At 39.2% G+C, this 23,706-nt stretch overlaps 1 protein-coding gene across 1 annotated transcript; it reads right to left on the reverse strand.

The window, feature by feature from the left end:
* Window positions 1-1,450: 1,450 nt before the first annotated feature.
* Window positions 1,451-21,663, reverse strand: LOC107772658 (uncharacterized). Its single transcript, XM_075230613.1, has 8 exons — window positions 21,564-21,663; window positions 20,285-20,321; window positions 19,672-19,887; window positions 18,238-18,884; window positions 17,193-17,289; window positions 16,865-16,965; window positions 3,585-3,870; window positions 1,451-2,291 (listed from the first exon to the last, which is right to left on the reverse strand). Exons 4-8 carry the CDS (start codon window positions 18,777-18,779, stop codon window positions 1,644-1,646), a joined length of 1,674 nt encoding a protein of 557 aa, XP_075086714.1. The 5' UTR covers window positions 18,780-18,884; window positions 19,672-19,887; window positions 20,285-20,321; window positions 21,564-21,663; the 3' UTR covers window positions 1,451-1,643.
* Window positions 21,664-23,706: the final 2,043 nt, after the last annotated feature.

Consider the following 23,706-nt stretch of genomic DNA (forward strand, 5'->3'; position numbering starts at 1 on the left):
TATTACGGCAAAGAACAAATACTTTCGAAAATGGTCTAAAAATATCTTTCATTATACTATTGTGATATATATACCCTTCCCGTCATACTTTGGAATAAATATACTCTTATTTTAGATGGAGTGCCACGTGTCAGCACTAGATGAAAACGACCCATTTCTTTTTTTACCCGATCCGTTTTAAAAATCCACCACCCTACCCGTTTTAAAATTCAGTTTTTTTAAAGCATATATTTCGTAAAAACTGGAATTTTTTTTGTAAAAACTAAAAAAAAAAAAAAAGGAATTTACAAAATATATATTTTTAAGACTTTTCAATTTTTTAAAGTATTTTTTTTTGTAAAAACTGAAAAAAAATATTTTTTAAAAATACTTTAAAAACTGAAAAATATATTCTGTAAAAGCTGGGAAAAAAAATTGTAAAATATATATTTTTAAGTCTTTTCGGTGTTTTTAAAGTATTTTGTTTTTGTAAAACCTGAAAAAAATAATTAAAAAGCTGGAAAAAAAAAGACTCCTAAAGCAGTGGACTACATATGAATTAGTTTTAAAAAAATAAAAATATTTTACAAAATATATTTTTTTTTCAGTTTTTACAAAAAAATACTTTAAAAAACTGAAAATTTGCAAATTCTTTTTTTTCCAATTTTTACAGAATATATATTTTTCAGTTTTTAAAGCATTTTTAAAAAAAAAATTTCAGTTTTTACAAAAACAATACTTTAAAAAAATTAAAAAGACTTAAAAATATATATTTTGCAAATTTCTTTTTTTTTTAATTTTTACCAAAAAAAAATTCCAGTTTTTACAAAATATATGCTTTAAAAAAACTGAATTTTAAAACGGGTCGGGTGGTGAATTTTTTAAAACGGATCGGGTAAAAAAAAGAAATGTGTCGTTTTCATCTGGTGCTGACATGTGGCACTCCATCCAAAATAAGGGTATATTTGTTTCAAAGTATGACAGGAAGGGTATATATAGCCCAATAGTATAACGAGGGGTATTCTTAGACCATTTTCAAAAGTACAGGGATATATTTGGCCTTTTGCGATTCTTATTATCGGTTTTGGACTATTTCTCAATTTGCATGTGTTATCCTTGTACAAGACGCCCAAATTTTTTCTCTATCATTCTAATTTCCTTTTATATAGTGAACTACCGTATTTTAGGGTATATCTTTTTTATACTTTTACCATATGTTAAGGTTGTTGAACATGTTATTCAACTAATAATTGTAATATTTTACGAAACCATAAGTAATTATGGAAATCTCCGTGGATGTCAATTAATGGATTTCACAAGATAATGATTTTGGAACATATTTCAGCTTGTAACCACTTATTAAATTATAGAAGTTTGAAAAATAAGTATGGGTCTCATTTAATTAATGATTATAAGAATAATAATATCTCTTTTTTTTGGTTCAGCTTTGGAAAAACAATTTAGTTTTCAAACAAAAAATAAAAAACTAAACCCAATTCTTTGAAGGCCACACAGTTGTCTCTGTATAAGATACATAGCATTAAATATCTGTTCCTGGCTCAATTCACAAAATTCTCTCATCGCAGAAGAGATCAGCTTGAAGACTAAATAGAGGGTTTTGTATAAAGAAGGGTTATATTACTAACAACATGAACTCATAATTTTTATATTACAACTGGTAAGAATTTAGCTGAATTCATCATGTAGGTAAGCATCCAATGTGACCTTTGCGTTAGTACAAGTCTTCTCAAAATTGGCACAGCTCCTGCAGCTATAATCGCAGCATGATTCTCACTGTCCATGCTCAAATTATACAGTATTGCTAGAGATGCTTCAACAGCTCGTTCACTCCCATTTTCGAGCAGCTTCACCAATGTAAATATCCCTCCCTCGGCAGCCACGGCTCTGGTGGAATTCACCACCTCTTCAGAGATTATTCTGTTGAGTTCTACAACAGCAGCCTCTTGTACTTCCAATGAATATGAAGTCTTGATCTGTTCTACCAGCATTGGGATCGTCTCATAAAGAGTTACCTCTAAGTTGATCGGATTATCATAGTCAAAATATGGACCAGAGAGATAGCGGAGCTTCACAAAACAGGCAGCAACCCAGTCTTTGTGGTAAAGAGGGATGTCTGATTTGAGAACCTTTCGCAGTAACTTTGTAAAATGAGATGCATTTGCTTTACGACAGAACTGCTCAAAGTCCAGCAGTCTTGTAAGTAGCCGGGATGCTCCAGCTATCGCATGACCAGCCTCTTCAACCTCAAGCGCATGAAACTCCGGGTTCTGCAGATCTATTTCAGACTGCGTCTGCAATATCATGATGAATCCAGCAAGTTATTTATTTCCAATAGAATTTAAGGCAAATATTCTCAAGTCTTGATAGAGGCTAGTATTTAGCATAGGATCCCCACACCACCAAAGTAAGAAAATTGACTAAATATCATCAGATCATCCACCATGCTTCTAAGTTTTCTTCGTTTAGCCAAGTAACATAAATTAGGAACGAGCTATTAAATGGCTAACATGTCAAACTGTGCAGAATCATCTTTTAGAAACTACTTGAAACAGCCTCCAGTATGCTGGCTACGCTACATAAATCAAAAGACTAAAGCAAGTCTCTGCAGCCCATGAATGTGAAAACCCTATGCCAAAAATTTCTTGTCTTAGATAAACAGATTAAGGCAGATCACTGACCACCAATTTATCTTCCAGTTTCTGCTTAAAGAATGATTTACTCAGTACCGGCCTGAGGAAAACAGTGAACTGGTCACAAATGTAAGAACTCCCAAATCATCTGTAGTCTACAGGTTTACTCAGTTACAAAAATCAACTTGTGGTGGTTAAGAATGAGCATTTCCACAGAACTAAAGAGAAATATATACAACATAACAGTAAAGCAATGAACACAAAAGGCACACCACTATTGTCAAGAACTTAGTATATGCTGAGCACTTCTGGAGTTGGGACATTTCCTCACCAAAGAAGCTCAGAGACACATGAACAATAATATTGGTGAATTTGCTAAGCATACTCAGGGTATTTGAAGCATAGACAAATAGGATGAATGAAAAAACTGAAAGGTGGAAAGTAGAATTGTACATGTACCCAAAGAGAGAGAGAGAGAGAGAGAGAGAGAGAGAGAGAGAGAGAGAGAGAGAGAGAGAGAGAGAGAGAGAGAGAGAGAGAGAGAGAGAGAGAGAGAGAGAGAGAGAGAGAGGGACGATTGGCAAGTGAGTGATAATAATTTGGTGTAAATGGAAGGTAAAATGTTGTGGATCACAACTGAATCCAAAATGTAACCAGTACAGGCCTGAGGTGAACTAGGAAAACTATTAATTGTAACTTGTAAGTTCTTGGGGCGTAATTTGTGGCTTAAATGCCAGAAAAGAACATCCTAATCTCCTACTTTGATAGTAGGAGGCACTACTTTTGAAATTTACAAGCACATTGACATTCCTTGAAATCAAACAGAAACCATGGTTTCCTTCTTCAAGGTAGTATTCTCCAGAAGATTTCCTAAGACTTCCATATTACCATGTTATGTTGAACAGCAGCAGTTACAGACTACTACGTACTTCAAAGAAGGATCAAGAAACCTACTAAAAAGGGAAAAGTGAAGCCACACTTTCTGACAGACTGGGCCTTAATGAGGATTGCAGGCAAGTAATCTCTCATACCATTTAAAGTTCTCTGCTGGAAAACAGCATCCAGCCCACTTTCTAGGTCAACGGACAGGATCTTTTCCGTGCATGACTCAATAACTGCGGCGAACTCAAGGATTGAAGCAGATTTCCTCTGCAAATCTGCGGATGACGTCCTCATGATATCAACTAGGCGAGATAGAACAGCAGAATCTAAGAGATCCACCACATTGGCAGTTTCCAAGCTGCAAAAATGAAACTCAGAGTTTGATTCACCATGAAATAGTGAATTGATTCATCTTTACATCTGCTGTAACACCAACTAGTATGAAGCACTTAATACAGTCCTACATTTTGAAAATCTCAAAACTGGTGAAGATGATCAACTGCTCGTCTGCAGCACAAACAATTGCCTTTTTGATGAAGTAAAGATAATTGCAACATGAACAATGTTGTTATTATGCAACTTTAATTACACAATGCATTTACCATGTCAACAAAATCAGATGGAAGAATACTTCCACCAAAATTGAGAAGGAACCGAAACTTCCCCAGATATACCCTTTACCCTTTGTCTAGTCAAAATAAAAGGATGATGAAGGAATGAGTCTTTGTACCTAAGAGCATAAAGTTTACACAATCATTTTTAATCGTAACCTCCGAAATCCCAATAATGCATGTAGACATGATGACCATCACCTTTATATATTGCGAGTTACAAATCAACATCAACTAAAACCACAATAACGCAAGTTCCAACTAGTGCCCCAACCAACTTAACAGTTTCGTCGTTGTAGACATATAAAATTTATTAAGTTTAATCCATATAAAATTTGGGGTTGAATCTTAGTTTTATTTGGGTTGAATAATCAATTTGGACTTTACATTAAATTAGTCCATTTTATTATTTCAAGCCCAGGGTCCATTTCATCTTAAGGCCCAGACTCATGCCATGTGTCAAGTGACATGGCATATCTAGTCAAACTCAAAGCCAACAAGATCACGCCACGTGTGAAATGATGTGGCAATCCCAGCCTAAATTAGTGACCAATCAAGAGTTGCCAAGTGTCTAAAACGACATGTCTTGGCCAATCACAAGCAAGCTTATCACATAACTTATGTGATAAGTTCGATGACTCACATGAGCCAATCATAATCAAACAAGAGAGTTCATATGTAGCTGGATTGTCCATCCTCTACCATTATAAATAGAGGGGTTACATAACTCTTTAAGGACATTCAGAGTTGGAGAAGAGAATTCCGCTATTGGTGAAGGCAACCGCAAACAGAGAGATCAATCATCAAGTGCAAAGTTCTTCGACAAAGGAGTGATTAACGGAGTTCTTCCGGAGATCAACCCGAAACAACGAAGCGCTGCTCGACGTTCTTGGCGATTAAATACATCACAAGGAGGTCTGCATCATCCTACATTCGAGAAAGATGTTTCTCAAGCCCTCGAATCACGGAGAATTTCAAAGAGGAGAACCAAGGGATACATAGAATTGTACTCACAAATATTCATCAATAAAATATCTTTTTCTTCATATTATTTTTGTTGCAGTTTATTTTCCGTACTACGAAAATTAGCTGCGAACAAATTTTGGCACGCCTAGTGGGACCAGTTCTACCCTTCATCTCTTCCTTTTATAAGTTGAAAACCACAAACTTCAGATCCACTGCTGCAGTGGCCTTCCGGAAGTGTGATGATGTTCCATGCAAAGATGTTACTGCCGCATCCGTTGAGCTCAGCCATGTTGGCCCGATCACTCGAAGCAAGTTCAAGTGATCTCAAAGAAGAGCAAATCTCACATGACGTCTGCAACTACAATCTTTGGGGGCAACACCTCATTCTTGCTATTTGACGAACTTTCTCAAACAGCCTCCAACCTTGGTGGATTTGAGGATTTTGTGGATTCTTCAGTTTTAACAAAAGTCAACGCCTTAATGACTGACGCAACTAACGTGGACGAAAAGTTTGCCATGATGGAACAGACTATAGGAGTCTTGAAGAAATCTGTTGAAGACAAAGACCTTCAAATCGCTCAACTCATGAACAAATTGGAGGCCTATGCACCTGGAGAGTCGAGCCACGTCCCTCCTCGTTCACCTGTCTTCACCTCGCAAAAAATGGTTATTGAGGAATCGCTTGCCAAGTTCAGCATTCAGAAGGAAAAGCAATCCACTTCGGTTGCTGCGTTATCTGTCCAACAATTGAAAGACATAATAACAAACACCATCACAGCTCAATATGGCGGACCATCACAAAGTTCGTTGTACTACTCTAAGCCTTATACTAAGAGGATTGATTGTCTAACTATGCCAACCAATTATCAACCACCAAAGCTGCATCAATTTGATGGCAAAGAAAACCCAAGGCAACATATTGCCCACTTGGTCGACACTTATAGCAATGCTGGAACGCATGGTGACATTTTGGTAAAACAATTTGTTTGTTCGCTGAAATGGAACGCATTTGACTGGTATATTGACTTGGAGCCCGAATCCGTTGATAGTTGGGAGCAACATGAGAAGGAATTCTTCAATCGGTTTTACAGTACCCGAAGAACTGTAAGCATGATAGAGTTGACAGGCACCAAGCAAAGGAAAGACAAGCCCGTGGTGGATTACATCAATCGTTGGAGAGCGCTAAGTTTGGACTGCAAGGATCGCCTTTCAGCAGTATCTAATGTGGAGACGTGCATTCAAGGAATGCACTGGGGCCTTTTGTACATCCTACAAGGGATCAAAACGCGAACTTTTGAAGAACTTGCAATGCGAGCGCACGACATGGATTCAAGCATCGCAAGTCATGGAAAGGCATCTCCATTTGCTGATTAGAAGGAGTTTAAGAAAAATGTTACATCAAAGAACCAAACCAAAGAATCTATGGCGGTGAAAGCAACTTCTGTGAAAGTCACGACCAAGCAAAAGGTGAAGGAGGATAAGACCACGAGTCAATATCCCAAAGAGGAAAAACGTCGTCCCACCTTGAAGGAATTAGAGGCTAAGGTTTATCCGTTTCCAGATTCAAACGTACCCACAATCATTGATGAATTGCTGGCCAAGAAATTCATCGATCTCCCTAAATCAAAAAGGCCTGAGGAAATTGGTAAAGTTGGCGATCCGAAATACTACAGTTTCATCGCGTCATTAGCCACCCTATAGAGAAATGCTTCGTCTTGAAGGAAAAAATCATGGCTCTTGTAAGTGAAGGAAAAATCATCATAGACATGGATGAAATAGCAAAAGCAAATCATGCAAGTACCGCCCTCGAGGAAAAGAAGTGTTCAAGGTTGCAGAACGTGTCAAGCACTGCCTTCTTACAATTTGGAAGTTTCGAGCCCGTTGAAGTTGATCTTCCAAGGAAAACTCTTGAAGGTTCACTAGAGCAAGACACTGAGTCCAAAGACAAAGACGATGAGGGTTGGACTCTAGTCACTCACAAGAAACGAAAACATCAAGCAATTATGAGGCTACGACTTCCTAAGCCAAGAGCAAAAATGAGCGATATGGATAAGCTACAAACACCAAAAATTATCAAATCTTCTATTAGCAAGAAGATTAACGGTACCTTATCGTCGAAGTTCTGAAAGACCATCACATTGCATGAATTCTTTCCTGGAAAATTCCTTTATGTAGGTCATGTTGGTGCAACTCATGTATTTTCTAGTACCGATGAAACAAAGGAAAGCAACGATGAGCTTGGTCCAATGAAAACACAAGAACATCATGATAACGGAAAATTTGTCACAGTGTTGTTGTAACGACCCGACCGGTCGTTTTGAGCATTTGAACTTCGCTCGGTAGTTTACAGGCGTGAGTAGCTCTGTATGAGGTATTTTGACTTGTGTGAATCGTCGGTTTGGTTTTCAGGTTATTCGGGACTGATTTGGAAGAATGATTCTCAACTAGGGAGCTTTAAATTCGAAAGAGTTGACCAAGTTTTACATTTTAGCATTGACCTCGGATTGGAATTTTGATGGTTCTGTTAGCTCCGTTGGGTGATTTTGGTCTTAAGAGCGCGTCTGGATTGTGATTTGGAGGTTCGTGGTTGAATTTGGCTCGAAATTGCGGAAGTTGAAATTTTGGAAAGTTTGACCGGGAGTGGACTTTTTTATATTGGGGACGGATTCCGATTCCGAAAGTTGGAGCACGCCCGTAATGTCGAATGTGACTTGTGTGCAAAATTTGAAGTCATTCCGGATTGATTTGCTATGTTTCGGCACGAGTTATTGAATTTGAAAGTTCGAACTTCATAGATTTCGATTTGAGGTGTGATTCGTCGTTTTTATGTTGTTATATGTGTTTTGAGGCCTCGAGTAGGTCCGTATTGCGTTATGGAACTTGTTGGTATATTCGGACGGGGTCCCGAGTGGTTCGGATGAGTTTTGGATGAGGTTCAGATCATTTTTACTTCATGTTGCATTGTTGAAGGCTGCTGGTTCTGGTATGATCGCACCTGCGGTTAGTTTGCGCAGGTGTGATGGCCGCAGAAGCAACAAAGGCATCGCAGATGCGAGATGAGAGCTGGATGAGGAGGCCCGCAAAAGCGGAGAAAAGGGCGCAGGTGCGGATGCGCAGGCGCGTCGAGTGGAAGGGCAGGTGCGAGGGTCTTCGCAGATGCGGAGTTTGATACCGCAGGTGCGAGGGTTGCTGGGCAAGGCCATTTATCGCAGATGCGATGTTTTTCCGCAAAAACGGTAGTCACAGATGCGACGAATTGTCCGCAAATGCGGAATCGCTAGGCAGAAGCTATATTAACGAGGGTTTTGATTCTTTCTTCATTTTGGGAGCTATGGAGCTCGGATTGAGGCAATTCTTGAAACATTTTCACCATATGAATTGGGTAAGTGTTCTCTACTCGGTTTTGGTTATATTTCCTTAATCTATCTTCGTTTTTGGTAATTGGATTGTGAAATTTAAAGAGGAAATTGGGTTTTTTGGCCTAAAGTTTCATAATATGAATTTTTGAGTTTTGAACATCGAATTGGAGTCAGATTTGAGTGAAACTAGTATGGTTGGACTCGTAATTGAATGGGTTGTTGGATTTTGTAAATTTTGTCGGGGTCCGAAGTGCGGGCCCCGGTTGGGCTTTTGGCTGGTTTTGGGCTTTTGATTCAAGATTTGATCTTTTTTGATCGGGATTGGTTCCGTTAGCATTGTTTGATGTACTTGAGTTGTTTTTGGTTAGTTTTGAGCCGTTCGTAGGTCGGAACGCGTTTGATGTATTTGAGTTATTTTTGGTTAGTTTCGAGTCTTTCAAAGCTCGGAACGCGCAGGATGGCATCTTTGGAGCATCGCTTGGTTTGCTCGACATTGGTATTGGCTTGTTTGAGGTGACGCACATGCTAGATGACGGGCGTGTGGGCGTGCACCATGTGAATTGGGACTCTGTTGTTTCCATGGCACTGAATAGTGGCCCTATTTTGTTGATATCCGTGTTTTCACCATGTGATAAAGTAATTGAGCTGTCAATCATGCTAGATATCATATTTAGGCTTTATGCCGATACTGTTGGGACCCATAGTGGTCGTTTCTTGCTGTCATCTCACTGATTTCATTGATATTTCGTACTCAGTCATATTCATGCATTCATATTATATCTCAGTTGTTATTTACTGATACATCATATCATTATTGTCGGGCTAGTTTCATGACATTGTGAGCCTGTGAGTGAGACTGGAGAGATTGATGACTGAGTGAGGCCGAGAGCCTGATTATGAGTGACACTTATGGGATCGGGCTGCACGCCGCAGCATGTTATATTGATTTATGCCTGGATCTGGCTTATGATAGCGCTTGGGCTGTAGGAGCCCCTCCGGAGTCTGCACACCCCCAGTGAGCGCGGTTGATTATATTTAGGGATGGATCTTCCCTGGACATGGATCTTATCCGAAGCATTTATATACCTGGAGATGAATCTTCTCCATGGGGCCGGATTGGCCTTCCTCGGTACTGAGTGACTGATGGTCAGTGATGTATATATTCCGGGATGGATCTTCCCTGGGCCGTATGGGCCATATACAGTACCGAGTGGTTGAGCATGATGAGTGGAAAGTGTAAGACAGTGAGATTAAGTACTCTGAGAGTGTGACTACATGATTCATCTCTGAGATACATGGCATTGGCATGCACACATGACATAACGGCATAGAGATGCATTTTTCCTCATGTTGTACGGTATCACGTCATTCATGACTTTGTTTTTCACACACATTGATATGTGGGCATAGAGAGGTATTTCACACTTGCTATCTGGAAAGAAAATGAAATATTTTATTTATTGTGGAAAGGATATTTGAAAAAATTATAGTTTTCAAACTTACTCGTATTTTTTACATCTTCGGTAAAAGATTTGGGTTTTCACTAAGATATTTGAAAAGCATGACTATTTTCTGGAACTGTGAACGAGCTGAGCATTTTACTTCTGAGATACATCTTTTATTACTTGTATTATGTTGTTATGAATTGTTGTGGGATATTGGTATTGGACCCGACCTTGTGTTAGCTCGTCACTACTTTCAACCTAAGGTTAGGTTTATTACTTATTGAGTACATGGGGTCGGTTGTACTCATACTATACTTCTGCACCTTGCGTGTAGATGTTGGTTGCTGATGTTGCTGTGTCCGATGGGAGCTGGATTGAAGATGTACCTGTGTCACGGTTGTAGCTGCCCCTTTTTCGTGGTAGCCTTAGATCTATAAAACTCTGTTTATGTACTTTTCAAACAGACGATGTATTTATTTCATTTCAACTTTGTAAATTCTATTCTTAGAAGCTCATGATTTGTACTACCAGTCCTTGGGGAATGTATAAGATTCAGATAATTTCTTTACTTAACTGTCTTATAAAATATCAATTGGAATTGGATAGTTGTTAATTGGCTTACCTAGCGGGTTGGGTTAGGTGTCATCACGACTAGTGGATTTAGGGTCGTGACAAGTTGGTATCAAAGCTCTAGGTTCATAGGTTCTACAAGTCATGAGCAAGTGTTTAGTAAAGTCTTGCGGATCGGTATAATGACGTCCATACCTATCTTCGAGAGGCTACAGGACATTTAGGATATACTTCCCATCTTTCTTTCCTTATCGTGCGACATTGATTCAGCTTGAAGCGTAACCCTTTGAATTCCTTCCACGCATTCGTATGCGCACATAAACGCTCGGTATCAGCTGTGCAACGACGGCTTGTGATTCCATGGTTGAGGTGCGAGATGTGATTTTGGCGTGCTGATGATGGGCCAGGCTGGAGGACTTGAGGCCGGGTTTTGACTGTAGCTTGAGCACGGAGATTTCGATTGTGTGAGCACGTGCTTTTAGGACTTATACATCCAGTAGTGTCTCTATGAGTGAAATTTGTGGCTCGATGAGCGATAGAATGGCTATGTGGTGAGTATGATGTGACTGCGAGATGTGCTCAGATTGTTCGAATGTGACGAGAAGAGTTTACTTAAGATGTAGAAAGGACTATGGGGTGTCTGATTTCTGTCTTGATTTGGCGTATGGTCTCGAGTTATGGGTGTATTGAGGGATCTCGCATGTTGTTTAGTTGTGGAGTGAAGTAGATTCTCATGTCTTGTTGATGAGTTCAGAATCGAGAAGATTAAGTGATTGCGTAGTAGTCGTGACTGTGGAAGGGTGTAGAGAGATGTCAGTTTGAGGCAAAGCAGGTGGGTTATCCCCTGCGAGGTGTCCTGAGGTTGTGTGATCCCTAAGATGTTTTGTAGAGAGTTCTCTTTTACCAGTGAATGATATATGTTGCAATTTGAGTTTGGATCGCCTGTGGAAGTTGGCTTAACCATCACGAGGATGAACGCGATATTTGCAGATGATTTGAGGTACTAGATGGTTTGTGTTGCATGAGCGGATGAAGGATTTAATGGAATCTCACTGTGGTATTATGGTCGTAATGGGGTATGGTTATTGTAAGTAGTCAGATGTTTTATTCCATGGCTTTGAGCCAAGTGGGGGAGTCTGCTATCGACGAGTTGATTGCACGGTTATGTGTTGTATTGGTTTCGGTTTGGGGTATACTGGTGAATCAGTTATGACTTGCAGAGGTCGAGATCGAGGATGACTCGGGTAAAGGAATTTCTGGATACAGGTTGTATTACACTCTATAGGTATATGAGAATCACAAAATAATTGAGTGGTTATTCGCGAAGGATGTAGTGTACATGGAGTAGGAATTTGCTCAGTTGCTTAGGAGTGTGGGTTATTCTTTACTCCCTTGGGTGTTGGTGTGCTAATGGGGCACAGGTCGTTCGGTCCGTTTGGTCAGTTTAATTAAGATTTGAGTATAGTGGATGACTCTCGAGAATGGTTCTAGTGGATTTAAAATTTATATGTAGTGATTTGGAATTTTCAAGATTTGTATATGGCTAGAAACTGGGAGTTGCATTGGATGGTGTCGAGACTTGTGGCATTTTATATCATTGTGGATTGTGCATTTCATTATCAAGAAGGTGAAGGAAACAGTTTGAGGTTCACATAAGGTCTCTTTAGAGTGGGTGTCTCGGTTGTGGTGCCTTGGGGTGCTTAAGAGGAAGTCAGCGGCTTATGGGCCTTAGGCGTTGTGGTTTTATACTAGGGTCTCTTGTGTGGTGAATTTTGGTTAAGGATCGTAGTGTTCCAGCAAGGAGAAGTATCAATTTGAAGGCAATTTGGAAGGGACTTTGAGAAATAGGACTGCGTGGTAGTAGGTTGGATCAGCACAGTAATGGATATAATCGGTTCTTTGGATCTTATGACGTGGCTAGTCTCTACAGGTGTTTCGTGGCAATGCTCTTGGGTTTTGGCAACCTGCGTGGCTGGGTTGAGTTAGAGAGATTCGGTTCAGATAGCTTGGTTACGTGCAAATGGGTTTCGAAGAGTTCTCAATGGTTTTTACCAAGGTTCGAGGGGTATATTTCCTGCTGGCGTGAGGAGCATGTGGTGTATAGTGAATTTCTCCCAGATGAAATCAAATGGAAGGTTTCTGACTTATCGGGTATGTATTCTGCTTGGAACTCAGAGTTGATTATGAGACTCCTGTACTCTTCACAGGATGGCATGGTAGATGCGGTGTTGTGTGGGATTGAGATTTGCATGTGCAAGGTCACAAGTCAGTTTGGAAGGGAAGGGCATAGATTTGTAGGCAGCATGGACGGTTTCAGATGACTAGGTAACTGATATTACTAATCGGTATGGCCTGATGATAGTATACATTTCAGAAAGGGCAATGTGTTTGATTTATGGATACTTCATTGGTATTGCGGCACTCTCCTGGTTGATTGACTGCTGATGTTCAAATTTTGCTAGATGGCACGGAAGAATTTTAGAAGTATTCCTCGTGGGATGATCGTGTATGAGAGATGTGTTAGACATTTGGGCGGTGGAGATGGAATCAGAAATGGTGATTCGTGTGTTTTATGGATTTGGAAACCGGGAGCTTTCAGGAGCAGATTGTTTCATAGTTGTGGATTGTGAAGTCATGGCCGAAGCTAGCGGATTGGAATTTTGATGGTTTTGTTAGCTCCGTTGGGTGATTTTAAACTTAGGAACACGTCCGGATTGTGATTTGGAGGTTCGTGGTTGAATTTGGCTCGAAATGGCGGAAGTTGAAATTTTGCAAAGTTTGACCGGGAGTGGACTTTTTGATATCGGGGTCGGATTCCGATTTAGGAAGTTGGAGCAGGTCCGTAATGTCGAATGTGACTTGTGTGCAAAATTTGAAGTCATTCCGGATTGATTTGCTATGTTTCGGCACGAGTTATTGAATTTGAAAGTTCGAAATTCATAGATTTCGATTTGAGGTGTGATTCGCCGTTTTTATGTTGTTATGTGTGTTTTGAGGCCTTGAGTAGGTCCGTATTGCGTTATGGAACTTGTTGGTATATTCGGACGGGGTCCCGAGTGGCTCGGATGAGTTTTGGACGAGGTTCGGATCATTTTCACTTCATGTTGCATTGCTGAAGGCTGCTGGTTCTGGTATGATCGCACCTGCGGTTAGTTTGCGCAGGTGCGATGGCCGCAGAAGCGACAAAGGCGTCGCAGATGCGAGATGAGAGCTGGATGAGGAGGCCCGCAGAAGGGGAGAAAAGGGCGCAAGTGCGTCGAGTGGAAACGCAGGTGCGAGTGTCTTCGCAGATGCGGAGTTTGATACAGCAGGTGCGGGGGTTGCTGGGCAAGGCCATTTTTCGCAGATGCGATGTTTTTCCGCAAAAGCAGTAGTCGCAGATGCGACGAATTGTCCGCAAATGCGGAATCGCGGGCAGAGGCTATATTATCAAGGTTTTGGTTCTTTCTTCATTTTGGGAGCTATGAAGCTCGGATTGAGGCAATTCTTGAAGCAATTTTCACCATATGAATTGGGATAAGTGTTCTCTACTCGATTTTGGTTATATTTCCTTAATCTATCTTCGTTTTTGGTAATTGGATTGTGAATTTTAAAGAGGAAATTAGGGGTTTTGGCCTAAAGTTTCATAATATGAATTTTTGAGTTTTGAACATTGAATTGGAGTCGGATCTGAGTGAAACTAGTATGGTTGGACTCGCAATTGAATGGGTTGTTGGATTTTGTAAATTTTGTCGAGTTCCGAGGTGCGGGCCCAGGTTGGGCTTTTGGCCAGTTTTGGGCTTTTGATTCAAGATTTGATCTTTTTCGATCGGGATTGGTTCCTTTAGCATTGTTAGATGTACTTGAGTTGTTTTTTGTTAGTTTCGAGCCGCTCGGAGGTCGGAACGCGCGGGATGGCATTTTGGAGCATCGCTTGGCTTGCTCGGTGTTGGAATTGGCTTGTTCGAGGTATGTAACTCTTCTAAACTTAGAGTTGAGGGTATGAAACCCCGTAATATGTGTTATGTGATTGGTATTGAGGTGATGCATATGCTAGGTGACGGGCGTGTGGGCGTGCATGTAAATTGGAACTCCGTTGTTTCCATGGCACTGAATAGTGGCCCTATTTTGTTGATATCCCGGTTTTCACCATGTGATAAAGTAATTGAGCTGTCAATCATGCTAGAGATCATATTTAGGCTTTATGTCGATACTGTTGGGACCCATAGTGGCCGTTTCTTATTGTCATCTCACTGATTTCATTGATATTTCGTACTCAGTCATATTCATGCATTCATATTATATCTCAGTTGTTATTTACTGATACATCATATCATTATTGTCGGGCTAGTTTCATGACATTGTGAGCCCGTGAGTGAGACTGGAGAGATTGATGACTGAGTGAGGCCGAGAGCCTGATTATGAGTGACACTTATGGGATCGGGCTGCACGCCGCAGCATGTTATATTGATTTATGCCTGAATCTGGCTTATGATAGCGCTTGGGCTGTAGGAGCCCCTCCGGAGTCTGCACACCCCCAGTGAGCGCGATTGATTATATTGAGGGATGGATCTTCTAGGGACATGGATCTTGTCTGAAGCATTTATATACCTGGAGATAGATCTTCTCCATGGGGCCGGATTGGCCTTCCTCGGTACTGAGTGGCTGATGGTCAGTGATGTATATATTCCCTGGGCCGTACGGGCCATATACAGTACCGAGTGGTTGAGCATGATGAATGGAAAGTGTGAGACAATGAGATTAAGTACTCTGAGAGTGCGAATACATGATTCATCTCTAAGATACATGGCATTGGCATGCACACATGACATACCGGCATAGAGATGCATTTTTCCTCATGTTGTATGGTATCACGTCATTCATGACTTTGTTTTCTACACACATTGAATGTGGACATAGAGAGGTATTTCACACTTGCTATCTGGAAAGAAAATGAAACATCTTATTTATTGTGGAAAGGATATTTGGAAAAATTACAGTTTTCAAACTTACTCGTATTTTTGGCATCTTCGGTAAAAGATTTGGGTTTTCACTAAGATATTTGAAAAGCATGACTATTTTCTGGAACTGTGAACAAGCTGAGCATTTTACTTCTGAGATACATCTTTTATTACTTGTATTATGCTGTTATGAACTGTTGTGGGATATTGGTATTGGACCCGACCTTGTGTTAGCTCGTCACTACTTTCAACCTAAGGTTAGGTTTGTTACTTATTGAGTACATGGAGTCGGTTGTACTCATACTATACTTCTGCACCTTGCGTGTAGATGTTGGTTGCTGATGTTGCTGTGTTCGATGGGAGCTGGATTGAAGATGTACCTGCGTCCCGGTTGTAGCTGCCCCTTGTTCGTGGTAGCCTTAGATCTATAAAATTCTGTTTATGTACTTTTCAAACAGACGATGTATTTATTTCATTTCAGCTTTGTAGATTCTATTCTTAGAAGCTCATGATTTGTACTACCAGTCATTGGGGAATGTATAAGATTCAGATAATTTCTTTACTTAACTGTCTTATTAAATATCAATTGGAATTGGATAGTTGTTAATTGGCTTACCTAGCGGGTTGGGTTAGGTGTCATCACGACTAGTGGATTTAGGTTCGTTGTAGGGGCCATTCGGGAACAACATCTCAATCGCATACTTGTTGATGATGGTTCGGCTGTCAAAATCATGCCGAAGATGGTGCTAAAAAGGCTTGGGATCTCTATGGATGAGCTATCCAAAAGTAACCTAACAATCCAAGGTTTCAACCAAGGAGGACAACGAGCCATAGGTAAGATCCGCGTACGATTATCCATTGGCAAGATAAAGTCAAACACCCTGATTCACATCATAGATGCTAAAACATCATACAACTTGCTGCTTGGACCTCCTTGGATTATAAGAATGGAGTGGTATGGTCTACTTTGCATCAATGTCTGAAGTACAGAAGGGAAAAGACTCAATTCTCAAGTATTGGACTAGTAGAGAAAGTGATCCACATCGCTTAAGGTGAACACTCCACTTTACATAATGGGCTACGGAAACAGAGTGTACAAGGGCTATTAGACAACCTGTTACCCTCTTCCAACCCCACCCCTCACCAAACCTAACTGGCTGTCTTGTGAGCTTCTTAATGTTTAGTCTCCCTTCCTGCCCAGCTCAATCATACACACCATTCCCTCCCTCCCACTCTTCGGCATCAGATATCCAAAATCAAGAGCCTGTTAATGTAGCAAGTGATTGTTCTTATAATTAAGAATCAGATCTCCCAAATAAATAATTGTAGGCTCATTAAAAATCTCTGCAAGACTGATATCATGGGAAGCAGGTATTCATGAACTAAACAATTCAAGATCGGCATGGAACACAGATATAAGAGGGAGGGGAGGAGTACAAAACATGGAAACAAACATGAAACCTGGTTGTTGATGCAACTTTCTCATTTTCATTTCCAGTCAACCCTGCATTTCTTGCTGCACTCCATTCATTTGTCGACCCATTAACTGGTCCATAATAAAACTGAAGATAACCCAGAAAGAAAAGAGTCACTCAGAGAGGTTGTCGAACGAATATGAGCTCCCTCGAAGAACTAAAGAGTGATAGCTCTGGATTTCATTTCTTTGCTAGGATCTAGGATCCGAGTAAGAATATCCAATATCTGTGTAGGAAACAATATCATTTTACTTCTGTGGAACAAGAATATGACTAATCAACATTTTAGTAGAATATAAAATAAATTGCATTACCATATTTGTCAAGCTCTTAGAGATCTCCGAGTTACTGAGCAAGTAAATCAAAGAATGCACGACATTTTCTGCTTCCATTCTTTGGCATACGTCATTACTTCATCCAGAAAGACATGAAACAATATAATTAGCCATAGGTGCACGTTGAACTGGATAGATTAACTTAATCTTAAGCCAAGCAGGAACACAAAGTGCATAATGAATTCTGTTCCAAACTCTTTCAAGTTATAGTGTGAACTTTAAACCAAATCTAATACAATATGGAAGAACTACACTTAACTGCAAGAATGAGGGAATGAAAGTTGTGACAAGCCGAAAAAGTACTATGACGAAATTAGTAAAAGTCTTGGGTGTCAGCAACATCAAAATTCTAAATAATCTTTCTAACATATGTTGCTCTGGCTTCAAAGAAACATTTTAAAAGAGTTTTGGTTAACATCAAAGCAACAGAGTCATATTCACTCAAAAAAAATCACATTATGGCAGAAGAATTTTTCTCTCCAAAATGCATAGACCCGATCACTAGGCCCTTACTTAACATTAAGATCCAAAGAAGGAAGTTAACTTTTTCTGCTAGGTGCTAAGCAGAAGATTTCTAGACATTAAAGAGAGTCATACAGATTGAAATATTTAGCTGCAACAAGTCACTTATGTCTCATAAACATGGAAACACAAGAAGTACAAGACAAATTTAGCAAATAACAGCAAATCTAATAGAATCACAAGGATTGTTAATTGAACAAGTTGCTTTATAGCCAGATCCCTTTAAGAGCTTAGTGCATTACCAGAGCCATGAATCATATTTGCTTCAAAGTAAGCACATAATGGAGGAAGAATTCACCTTTTCTAAGGTGCAATTATCAGATGATTACGCCCCTAACATCAATATTAAATAAAGGAGAGAACTTTCACGGCTCACTGCTGAAAGTAAATCAATGAACCTTTACCACAGAGCCATAATCACATAGGACATAATTAGATAAGTCATTAATGTGTCTTAACTACATGGAAGAGTATAACATGTTAAAGTTAATATGATAACTACCTGATAGATAGCCTCTCCAGAGCCCGAATAACAGCTAATTTAACAGTGTCACTAGGATGGTTAATTAGCCGAACAAGAGGGTTTGTAGCACCTGCTTCTTTAAATGAAACCCGCATTCGCTCATTAATAGATACATCTGCAATGGTCTCTGCAGCTCTAGCAATAGCTGACTCATCTTCAAGTCCAAGAATTAAAACCAAGCAAGCCACGCCATCCATCCACGGCAAAAGAGTAAACCTTGGATTTGATGAAAGTTCACCACTGGATATATTATCTTCTTCAATTTCTATTGCCCCAATACGTGCAAGAAATTGCTGTTGAGTGTGTCCTACCATTGCCTTCATTTTTGCTTCCTCAATGTTTGCATTCTTATCCTCAATATTTAATCCAAGAAGTAATTCAGAGGCGCCATATCTTGAAGTTTTTGTGTTCTGGTCAATTTTGGTACCATCGGGCAAAGAAGGCCATGAATACAGAGCTGGCCTGAAGAACTTGTAGGCAACTGCACCAACTAAAGGGACCAGAAGAAGATCTTCCTCCATGATAAGAATCTAGCTGTACTCATCTTTCGCAAGTTCCAGCAACGCATTCCTCGCTTCTTTTTTAATGACCTTAGATCCCTCCACCTCAGTTTTCAAGAGCATTGCCTGCACAGCTCCAAGGTAATGAAATTCTCTGAGATTCAGTTTTGCGGCATCAAAGACATTAACCACTGAAAAATGGATTAAAAAATCCAGCCCTAATTATGCCACAAACTATAATAAAAAATGATAAAAACTAACTTCTTTTCTGGAGCACATTGCAGTAGACATAGAACAGATTCAACAAATTAACAATGTTTTTATAGATAAAATCACCTACATGTTATAAGCAGAAGATGAGACTAAGAAGCGTTAGACATTCTTGCTTAATCCAACTGCGTATAACAATCTCTTCATGAATGCCTTACTAGTTAATTACATTGTCAACTTGTCTGATCTTTTACATGGTTTGTAGAAGTAAATGTATATCATGCACCATGGCCTCCATTTCTTTCGATTTTACTCTGTATCTATTTGGTTTCCCTCCCTATCCTTGTTCAAGAACCAACTAATTATATTTTAGATCTTTCCTGTATCTTTTTTTTAGAACCGTGGTGTCCGGGCCAACTTGCGCGCACCTCGACTAATTCCACGGGATACCTACTACCTCCCACCATCTTTTCTGTGTCTATTAACTTCTATTAGGTTCTTTCCTCCCTATCCTTGTTCAAGAACCAGCAAATTATATTCTAGATCTCTTTTTCTTAATAGTACATGGAAAATCCTGGAGTTCCAGAAGGTAATTGATATAAAAATTTTGCAATTCTTAAGCACTCATAAATATATTCAAGACCAATTGATATCTACCCAAAAAAAGTGTAAGAACATGAATCAACCGATCTTAGTGTCTTACCAGTTTTGGGATGACACCTGCTTCAACCATATTCTTGTGATTAGAAACAGTCAATGCTAAATTAGCCAAAACCCTTGTAGCTGCCTCCTTCACTTTCACTTCTTCATCCTCCAGGAACTTTAACAGTAAAGGCAGGAGATCAGAGTTGGCAATTTTGTTTCTGAGTTTCTCATCCACAGATAAATTCCATAATGAACATAAGCTTGGCTCCTTCACCTGCAGAAATAAATTCAAGCTTGTGCCTCAAATGCTTGTATCAAAAAGACATGAGGACAGAAAAAATGAGGTAGATTTTGCACATTTGGGAAGAGGGAAGAACGTCTCAAGAGGCCGTTTATCTCTTCTATTGCACCACTATCTGCCACAAGCTCTCTGTACATATTCACTGAGGATATCATCCTCAAAAGACCAGCAGCTGCTTCACAAGCAGCATCAGACTCAGACCTTAGAAGGTTCACAGCCAGATTAACAGAACCCCGGAACTGCATTAACATATCAACACACTGCTTCCCTCCAAGTGAATACTTCCAGAGAGCAATGACTGTCTGTTCTCTATCTAGAGGGTCATAGTCCAAACCAAGCATCCGAACAAACAAGGCAATGTAACCGTCACCTGTGTTAGATGAGCTATCCTTTAACATATCAACATCCTGTAAATGAAAGAGGAAGATTCATCATCATGTAAAAAACATGCTTTAACTTGATGCAGATAAGCTCTGAAAGAGTTGGTGAAAGAAAGATCACCATTAAAAAATGGAAGTACTCTCAAGGATTAAGTACACATTAAGCAAACAGGTTTATATTTGTTTATCTCTAGGATTAAGAACTGGAGGTTAACAGCTTGTTTGGATGGTCGTTACTCATTGTATCGTATTGTTGATCGTATTGTTTCATTAAAATTGATTGTATTGTATTGTTAAATTCATTGTTCCGGAACAATGAAAAGTCCCATTTTTTAAACAACCGATTTGGTGTGGTGGGATTGTTTCCTATTTTTCAGTCCAATTATGCCCTAACTTATTACTCCATAATTCTATTTTACCGTTTACCTTTTTTTTAAATATTTTAACTCCAAATCTCCCACCTATAACCTACTTTGTCTTCGTACCTTTTTTTTCAGAACTTCTGCCGCTTCCAACTTCAACCTAAAATTGCTAATTTTGTTAGAATTTGAATGAATTTAATTGTTTAATCTATTTTTTTTTCTGATAATCGTGGTGTCCGGGCCAGCTTGTGCACACCTCGACTAATTCTACGGGATACCTGCCACCTCCCGCCAGCAACAGGTACCAGGTAAACTCTATCCACCAAGGCTTGGATAAATGGGAAGAAATCACCCGGTATTTGCCTCCGCTGTGATTTGAACCTGAGGCCTCATGGTTCTCACTCACTTCATTGATTACTAGGCCACACCCTTGGGTGCATTGTTTAATCTATTTTTAAGACATATTTGGTGATAAATTAGTAGAAAGGGATTTTCTTAAATTATTTTTATGCGTAATTATTGATAAATTTAATATTTAAACAATTGAGGGTATTTTAGTAAACTTATCAGTTACAGTATAGTACCATACAGTCAAACCAAACAGCAAAATGTTATTTAACAACCGCAAACAATACAATCCATCCAAACATTGTATTTATAAAACGATACAATACAATACAATACATTATAAAACGATGGGTAACAACCATCCAAACAAGCTATAAACCGAAATTTCCTATAAGAGACAAATATGATCCACATAACATTCACAAATGAGTTTGAAAACTCATAGCATGATGATCAAAATGCTTAGTGCAAGTAAACCGAAATCCAGCATGACAGAGTAGAGACAAAAAGCAATAAGAAACTAAAATACAAGCAACCCAGTAGGAGAAATAAACTTCACCTGGTGAGGGTTAACATAAACTTCACCCCCTCCATCACTGCAGGCCGCCCTTGTCCTTGTGAGACCTGAATACAACCTAGGGTTGTCTCCATTATAAAAACACAAGTTGGAATTATTAGCTTTTCTTGTTCTAACTGTGACACTAATAACTCCTCCAGGGGTTTGCAAAACTCCATAATTGGGTGGCTCGAGCAAGAGCTGTGCTGGGATTGGTAAGGCCATGTTTGGTATATTTCAACAGAATTGGAAACTAAAGGGTTTTTAGTTTGGTTTATTGGTTTGTTGTCATCCTCAAGTTTGAGTTCACTATACTTTTTCTAGTGATAATGGAATGTACCAGTAATTTCGAAAACCAGAGTGAGGATGTTGTAAAAGAGATTTTTCTCTCTCCACCAAACTCCCTCAACTTCTCAGAATGTGCTATTTAGTTTTTATACGGGTGAGCAAAAATAGTCGCTACTCTCTTAAAAATTAATACGAAAAGACGATTTTATCCTTAATATTAAGGACATTAACACTCATGAAATTAAGGACACGAAATCCTAAAGTTTAACAGCAAATACTATTTTGTCTTTCTTAAATAATTAATAACCGAACCCAACCAAAAATTTATTGACCCGATTTGTTAGGACCCGACCCACCCTTATTTCAAAAATATTTTTTGATATATTATTTTTGTTTGATTGAGAAATTGTGGAATAATCATATTTATTTATTTGAGTAATTTGATAATCGATTTTTTTTTTGTTATACATCATTTCGGGAAGTAATCCTACTAAAAGTAGTAATTGATATTTATTTATTATTTTAATAATACAACAGAAGGTGCAAATACAGTATATTTTTGGTGTGTTTGGTATGACGGAAAATATTTTTTGAAAAATATTTTTTTATTTTTCACTGTTTGGTTGCACAAAATAGTTTGGAAAATATTTTTCTCGATATCACATTTTCCTGAAATTGGAGAAAAATGACTTCCCTAGAAAAAGGTAGGAAAATATTTTCCGAAAACTCTACCTACCCTTACATCTAACCCCAACCCCCTCCAACTTCAATTTTTTATTTTTTTTGTTTTTCTACGCCCCATTGTAAGGCCCCGTTAAAAATTTCCTAATGATTGAAGATTTTAAAGTGCACTAACGGTATTTGGGAATAACGTGTTCGAGTATTAAAGAAGACCCATGGGGTAGAACCACATTATTTTAAAATGAAAAATATATGTTTAAGGTGTGTTGAAACATACTAAGGAGTTTTGTGAATGGCAAGAATTTATGTGGAACAAGTTGGATATATTAAGTGGAAAGGATGTCTCAATTCGCACAAGATCCTACTTCAAACGAATGCTGCTACCAAACTATAACGACTTAGGAGGTGATCTACTCTAACGACCCGGGCGGTCGTTTCGAGAGTTGTAGCCCCGTTTCCCCATTTACTGCTCCATTTATGCCTTATAACTGTTATATGACTTATCGGGTTAGTTGGTTCGGGTACGGAGTAAATTCAGTGTGAAATGAGACACTTAGTCTCTTAAATAGAAAGCTTAAGTTAAAAAAGTCGACTGGATGTTGATCTATGTGTAAACGACCCCAGATTCAAATTTTGATGATTCCAGTAGCTCCGTATTGTGATTTTGGACTTAGGCGCGTGTCCGAAATTTTTTTTGGAGGTCTGTAGTGGGATTAGGCTTGAAATGGCAAAAGTTAAATTTTTGGGAAGTTAGACCGGGGGTTGACTTTTTGATATCGGGGTCGGATTTCGATTCTGGAAGTTGCAGTAGGTTCATGGGGTCATTTATGACTTGTGTACAAAATTTGAGGTCAATTGAACGAGATTTGATAGGTTTCGGCGTCGTTTGTAGAATTTTGAAATTTCGAAGTTTCTTAGGCTTGAATCCGTGTGTAATTCGTATTTTTGATGTTATTGGAGGTGATTTGAAGATTCGATTAAGTTCGTATGGTGTATATGTTCTGTGATGGATCTTCTGTGGGTCGTATGGGCCATATATAGTACCGAGTGGTTGATTATTTGAGAGTGTGAACCTGGAGATGGATCTTCTCCACAGGGTTAGATTGGCCTTCCTCGGTACTGGGTGACTTATAGTCAGTGATGTATATGTTCCGGGATGGATCTTCCGTGGGCCATA

Source organism: Nicotiana tabacum, chromosome 15, assembly GCF_000715075.1.
Source record: "Nicotiana tabacum cultivar K326 chromosome 15, ASM71507v2, whole genome shotgun sequence".
In the NCBI taxonomy this organism is placed as follows: domain Eukaryota; kingdom Viridiplantae; phylum Streptophyta; class Magnoliopsida; order Solanales; family Solanaceae; genus Nicotiana; species Nicotiana tabacum.